We start from the raw sequence: 7500 nt of genomic DNA, 5'->3' as shown, positions 1-7500 counted from the left end.
CCTAAAATGAGTTTCTACTTGCATTTGTGGATGGAGGTTTTGGAAATCCTTAGCCCATGCAGTGATGTCTCCTACAGAATCCTGTCTGTTTTGACGCAATGTCATCTGAGAGCCCAGAAGGTCACGGCCTTCCAGTATTAGTTTTCGGCCTTGACCCTTGCGTACAGAGATTTCTTCGTACTCTCCACTGTTGCCACTGTCCCAACTGTTTTAAAATGTGTCACTGGCATCATTACAAATGGACATATAACAATAAAATGTATCAGTTACAACATTTGACAATTGAATCACATTTTGTTTTAGTTTACATTTTACATAGCGTGCCAACTGCCTTGCAATGGACTGGCGACCTGTCCAGGTTGTACCCCGCCTTCCGCTCGATGTAAGCTGGGATTGGCTTAAAAGTAAAAGTATCAATGAATGATGCAGAAAAGCCCTGAGGTGCAGTTCAGTCTAAAATGACACATGCAGGCTGAGATGTGTCTCCTCTGGATAACAAGCAGGGACAGCAAGCTAATCAGCAGCTAAAGGCCAACACTCACATACAGAGAGGGCATGGACAAAACAGCAGTAACACCGTGCAATAATACAGACGGACAGTAAATACCAATATGGTTTGTAAGACTGTCTCTCTGTGGACACTTTTCGAATGGAGTTTGTAGTGTCAGACAGATGTAAATCAAAACTACAGAGGCAGCTACACAGGTGAGTCATTAGGCTGAATATCAATCAAGTATGAGTCAGCTTTAGCAGAGGTCTGACAATTACCATTATCAATATTCCCTCAATAGTAGCAAGTATTTATGGGTGGGTTCCATTCCAAAGCATCATTTTGGATCAGACATCACAAATTGTTGCACAGTAACAGATAAAATGCAAGACATAGGCAGTAAACTACGGAAACCCTAAGCAGCCATCGATTCAATTTTTATTTTTTTTTTCCTGTGATAACAGGAAAACTATCTCGTGATAACAAATGGTGTTTTCCTGTGATAACAGGAAAACTATCTCGTGATAACAAATGGTGTTTTCCTGTGATAACTGGATCATGTTCTCATGATCTTGCGATAACAAACCATAGCTGAATACAGGGATCGGATGCATTTCTTTAGGATAATTTCCAACAAATGTACAGTGTTTCTGGTTAGCTCAGTTGGTAGAGCACAGGACTAGGAACGTTCCTGCCGACTCCTGTGTTAAACTACTGTTTTGTTATTTCTAAATCACAAGGAAAGGATCCCGTTATCAAGGGAAAACAACATTTGTTGTCAAGATCGCGAGATAATTATCCTATTATCACAGGAAAACAGAATAAAAAAATATTTGAAACAATGGCCGCTCAGGGCTTCCGTAGTAAACACAATATAAGATTATAAACTAAACTCATGAACGTTTATGGCACCTTTTTTTATACTTAAACCAAGAGGTGCCAAAGTCAGAAATGTACATAAAAGAAGAATTGCAATGGCACTTCGCAGAAGGCACACTAATTTATTTTATAGGTAGAAAACAGGACAGCTTTGACTATTTCAGCATCTCTAGTTAGTGTTTTAAACTCCATTTTGAAGAGGAGTCTTTTTGTAGCATAAAGGATATAGGATATATGGGTGACGCGCAACAAGGGTCCCTGGCTGGTCTCCATGCAGGGCAGTTTTTGGGCTTTCTGATCAAAAGGAGTCCTGTAATGGTGGGTGGCAGCATGACATGTGCGTTATGTACAGTAGAAGCAGGTATTGCAGCGTCATGGTTAGTTTAAAAAATGCTATCAGCATTCTTTGTCACATCGTTTTTTTACAGAACACCAAGTAGTACAGGCCTTCTTCACATACAGGTGGCACAGTTTTGAGTAATAACATTAATGATGGCTGTTTTCTGCACGCTGGCTGACTGTCATTAGCTTACTAAACACTTAGAACAGTCATAATGTCTGCTGTGAGAAAGGCCCCTCGCCTACATCAAATAAAATAGTTATTTATTGTCCTACTGTCTAACATATAGCAGGGCATCATAGGTGATTTACTCTCATTAACAGAAATATACACATAAAATTACTCAAAACATCACAGTCCCCTGGAGTCAGGTCAAATGGTTCGTCCCACCCGCAGGGGTCAGTAATGTTCCACAGGAACGTTGTCTCCAGGAGAGAGGTGAAGTCTATCCGCCCACAGCCTGCCCTCATATCACATTTGATTATCTCACTGTAGGACGGTTCAGACTTGAGGCAGAGATGGGAGGGAAGGAAAGGTTTGCAGACTGTGCCACTTTTTAGAGTAGCAGCGGGTGAGACAGCTAACCAGCAGCCTGTTTGCCACATTCTTTTGCTTGGAGACAGTCAGCTCATGGTGACGGGGGGGTAGTAGTTTACAGTGGAGACCTGAAGCTGAGGGAAAAGACTAAAGATTGGTTATGAATGCTTTCAAAATGTTAACGTCTCAGTAACTCAGGCGGTGTGGTGGGTGACCCTCACTGATGATTCTACCAGAGACACGTTTTACCAGCATTTGGTGTCCGACAGGTGGTAACAGCAGATTGTGCTCAGTGTGCACAACAGTTGGCATTTAGAGACCTCAATCTGCATGCCGTGTCTACACTTTGAGTAGTATTCATAATTAAAATTAAAAGATAGCTGCTTTCTAGTTTGTTTTGAAAATGAGCTCATGTTACCACAGAGTGTATGATAATCAATAACAGCAGATGTATCACAGGTCGTAAATATTGCGACAGCAGGTAGTTTGCAACAAGAAATGTATTACTGATATTGTGAGATGCTCTGCTGCTTCCACCAAGGTCACTATAGCTTTAATGTCTCCTGTTCTGCTGGTAGGCAATTTAGAAACGACTGAGTTGGACTGCTTAATGGCAAATGTTGCTATTTTATCATATAAAATTATATATGTTTAGCTAAATGTTTTATCCATATCATCATCAACGCTCATTGACCAGTCTAAAAATACTAAGGTTACCCATCTGTAGTGAACAGGAAAACAGGAAATGTTAGGAATCTTTACTTGATATTTGTCAAAACAATTAAATCAATAATGAAAATTTAAAACAGAAACATATTTATATATCACCTGAATGTCCATCAAAACTCAACGTATATATTAGTCAACACTTTCAGCACTAGTGATGAAAAATCTAGTGATCATGAACACACTGTCAAAATTACATGAAGCTCATACAGTATGACAGAATAAATAAAATGTGTACTCTCCACAGGGCCGTCGTCCCACCACAGAGAGCATGATCAGAAGTAGAGAGTGGATTTGTCACAGTGCTTAGAAGAGTTGACCAAGTTCTGCTCCATGTCAGTATTCTTTAACCGCAGGCCGAGGTCAGGGCTGTATATCGTTGATCTTCCTCTTGCGGTAGTTCAGAACCAGACTGGAGGCGGTGAGTTGTGATGCACGGCCCTTTTCCCAGCTCTGGAAGCCGTTGAGGCCGCTCTGCCCGGACCTGAACAGAGCCTTCTCCAGACAGTCCAGGCGCTCCACCAACGCAGACGTGTCCTCGTTGTAGGCATTCTGGGAGGAGTCCATGGTCCGTCTGAACCGGCCGATGAACGTCTGGACGAAGGACAATGTCACTGATTAGATGAGACAACATTCTTAAAGAAAACAACCCAATCAAAGAGTGCGGGTCCAGAACCGGCCCCTGCTACACTGAGTTCTAACATTTACAACTACTAAGTCCCTGCACCACATTTTAAAGAGTCTCTATAGAAATAACTTATACAAATGTAGGGAGCACAAGCAGTTGTACAGGCTTGACATGAACACCCGCCAACCCACCGCATGCAGGTGGATTTCAGCTGTGGCGGGTAACTAGCCATGTTGTCATGTGAATTTTAAGCGTACTTTCAAAATGTCACAAAATAAAACCCCAATATATTGCGTTTCCATCAGCTGGTTTGGAGCAAATAAACCAGGCTACAGCGAGCGTAGTTACATCAGTTACACATGGCTGTAATAAACAGGACGGTTGGGTTCCAAACCAGAAACAAAACCAGTCGCATGAACCTGATGGCCATGGATCTTAATAAAATGGAGAGAGGTCCTCAGGAATGTGTTTCAAGCGGGCAAGTTGCTGCCAGCGATGTCTCCGCACGTAATGGGAATCCGGTGTTATGCTGAGTTTTGCGTGCACCTCCAAATAACGCTTTTAACGCTATAATATCCTTTGTGGGGTTCATCAATGGGGATAAATGATTTGAAGTATATATTTTATGAACATTTAGAGTCGTAAATATTTTATTACACTCAGTAAAAGTAGCATTCATTGAGATTCAGCAAAAAGATGCGGTGATAACCACGTCTGATGAGTGCGCAGATCAAAGGGATCTGAAAAGGATCTTTAAGAGGTGAATGCACGATTTGGCAGAACAGATGATGAAGGCTACCTGTTGAGATTTGCATCCACCCCTTTTCTCAGCACAAATTAGCGTTACCAGCTGCGAGGTGCAGGAAATTCTCGGCAGGCATGCAGAACTCTGCACAACCGGGCAAGATGCCGACAGCAGAAACAGCTGATCAGACATGAGTTACAAGTTTGCTATGTCAGAATTTATTCCGAAAAAGTGTTTCGATCTCCGATTTGCTCTTTATCGACAAAGGCAAAAACCACCTCAAGCGAGCGTAAAAACTTTTGCGAAATTAAAGATTTTTTTCCCCCAAATATTGCCGTTTCCACCAACCTTTTCTAATGTGATACTTCAAAATGCGCATTAAAAAACATTGATGGAAACACGGCTACTGCCACTAGCCACTTTGGCATGTTGAAAAATACGACACTCCAACTCCCATGAGTACTACCTGCACATAGTGTTTGATCATCGGTCCATTCGTGAAGCCTATTGTCTTTACCGACAACACTGTACCGACTATCACAAGTTGACGCTGTGGAGATTAAACTCGTTGACTGGCCGTCGGACTGAGGGCTATAGCCTGCTGTCAACAGACGCGTCTCACTCTCTCCTGCAGTGCCGCCGCTCGAGGTGCGCAAGTATGACATCCAGATGTTTATCAAACGAAGATAGTAAAAATTTTATCTGTCACAGGGCAGCACAGTCCCTCAGAACTGTAGATCATTTTCTACTCTGTATAACAATATTTACAGCTGTTATAAATAAACAGTTTTTCAGTATAGTTTTTCTCTTTTCAATTCATCTTTTACACCCATGCAGCACTTTCATTATATAGCCTACAATAAGAAGATACTCTTATGTGTTTATCTATAATAGACTACGTGTTTTCAGGAGCTTGACACACAACCTTATTAGAGCTAATGATAATATACATTTTAGTACACCATAATCAACTTTAATCATATAAAACGTAATTTTTTAACAACACAAATGTGGCCAGTTTGGAAAACCACAAGCCACATTGGCTAGTGAGCGAAAAAATTTAATGTCAAGCCCTGGTTGTACATCTGAACACGGGCTGCATGCAGTAAACACATGTTCATAACAAGCTCAGTTCTCACTCATTTGATGGCGTGCCTGATGAGCTTGAACATAAGTGGGTTTTTAGTCAACGTTCAGTTTGTAACTCACTAGCAACTGGGACAGGAACGCCGCAGAAGTTGCCTGTGAATAATTTCAGGGATTATTTATTCCTAGTCCTATAACTATATGTAACCATTTTGCTATAATTAGTGTAGAGAAGACACAACAACTGCGGCAGCCTCTGTACGTGGTTTCATCCGAGCATACTGTCAATATTTTAGAGACCCCCCCCCCCCCCAAAATATCACAAATCCTGTTTTCAGGGGAGCTCATGTCGGGCTGGCTCCCCGTTGTTCATCCTGGCCGTAGCCTCGAGAGAAAAAAAATAATTATATTATATAAATATATATTGATAAACATATTCAGGTATTTTCTTAGATCACTCAGGTGCTTCAGATCAGCCCAAAACAAAATGCTACCTGGATGCTGATATACTTAATCAATAATCGACTGGAAATAGGATAATAAGTGTTTGAGTGGCTTGCAGGCAAAGAAACGCATCACAATACATTGTCTTTAATTTCTTTTTTCATATGTGGCTATAATAAAGTGCTCATTTCTACAATCATATTCGCCACAGTCACTATGAGATGCTATGAGACTTAGAAAAGAAATAGCCTATATGTTTTGTAAGTGTGACCAGTCTGGGGAAGGAGGCAGACTACAGCTGTTGTAAACAGGCACATGTACAGCAGCCAGTTAATTTGAAAACCAGTAAGGATACAACAGCAGTCATAGAACAAGAAGCAGCTGCTTTGTTTTTCTGATTTGGTTTTGAAACGAAATAATCAAAGATTGAACCACACACAGATTTTGATGACATCCAACTGAGATTTTCTTATGAAGCCCACACAGTTTTGACACTTAAAGTACACCTGTTGGTGCTTGAGGCTGTAGAGAAGTCTTACAGTGTGCAACAACTATCTCTTTCTGTTAGTCTGTCAGACAATCTGCCCGGTTACAGCTGTTTGTTTTCTGATCTGACTGCGCCCCCTAGTTGTAATGTCCTAAATAACACTGGCTTCATTTGTTTTAAATCTGCATTGTGTTGGTTGATCTGGGACGTTTTGTATCGAAGCATCTGGGTTGTAAACTATATATTATCACACATTTATTGATACTTATAAAGAAACCCAGAAAAATATTTTGGTCATTGCAAGCTTGTACAGTATGTATACTTTCACATACAGGTGCAAACATTCATTCCACACAGACTGATATATTTCAAGTGTTCATTCATTTTAATTTTGATGATTATAACTGACAACTAATGAAAACCCCAAAATCACTATCTCAGAAAATTAGAATATTGTGAAAAGGTACAATATTGAAGACACCTGGTGCCACACTAATCAGCTAATTAACTCAAAAAGGCCTTTAAATGGTCTCTCAGTCCAGTTCTGTAGGCTACACAAACATGGGGAAGACTGATGACTTGACAGCTGTCCAAAAGACGACCATTGACACCTTGCACAAGGAGGGCAAGACACAAAAGGTCATTGCTAAAGAGGCTGGCTGTTCACAGAGCTCTGTGTCCAAGCACATTAATAAAGAGGCGAAGGGAAGGAAAAGATGTGGTAGGAAAAACATGTACAAGCAATAGGGATAACCGCACCCTGGAGAGGATTGTGAAACAAAACCCATTCAAAAATATGGGGGAGATTCACAAAGAGTGGACTGCAGCCGGAGTCAGTGCTTCAAGAACCACCACGCACAGACATATGCAAGACATGGGTTTCAGCTGTCGCATTCCTTGTGTCAAGCCACTCTTGAACAAGACACAGCGTCAGAAGCGTCTCGCCTGGGCTAAAGACAAAAAGGACTGGACTGCTGCTGAGTGGTCCACAGTTATGTTCTCTGATGAAAGTAAATTTTGCATTTCCTTTGGAAATCAAGGTCCCAGAGTCTGGAGGAAGAGAGGAGAGGCACAGAATCCACGTTGCTTGAAGTCCAGTGTAAAGTTTCCACAGTCAGTGATGGTTTGGGGTGCCATG

At 41.3% G+C, this 7500-nt stretch overlaps 1 protein-coding gene across 1 annotated transcript in view; it reads right to left on the bottom strand.

Annotated features, from left to right (window-relative positions):
* Window positions 1-2989: 2989 nt before the first annotated feature.
* Window positions 2990-7500, bottom strand: part of gins3 (GINS complex subunit 3) — a 9890-nt gene continuing 5379 nt past the window's right edge. Inside the window, exon 3 of the mRNA XM_046036325.1 lies at window positions 2990-3566. Coding sequence (XP_045892281.1) covers window positions 3336-3566 — 231 coding nt within the window. The 3' untranslated portion in view covers window positions 2990-3335. The remainder of the gene's footprint in view (window positions 3567-7500) is intronic.

This window comes from Micropterus dolomieu, linkage group LG22 (genome assembly GCF_021292245.1).
Source record: "Micropterus dolomieu isolate WLL.071019.BEF.003 ecotype Adirondacks linkage group LG22, ASM2129224v1, whole genome shotgun sequence".
Lineage (NCBI taxonomy): Eukaryota > Metazoa > Chordata > Actinopteri > Centrarchiformes > Centrarchidae > Micropterus > Micropterus dolomieu.
Note: the sequence above shows the minus strand (reverse complement) of the source record. Positions and strands in the feature narration are given on the sequence as shown.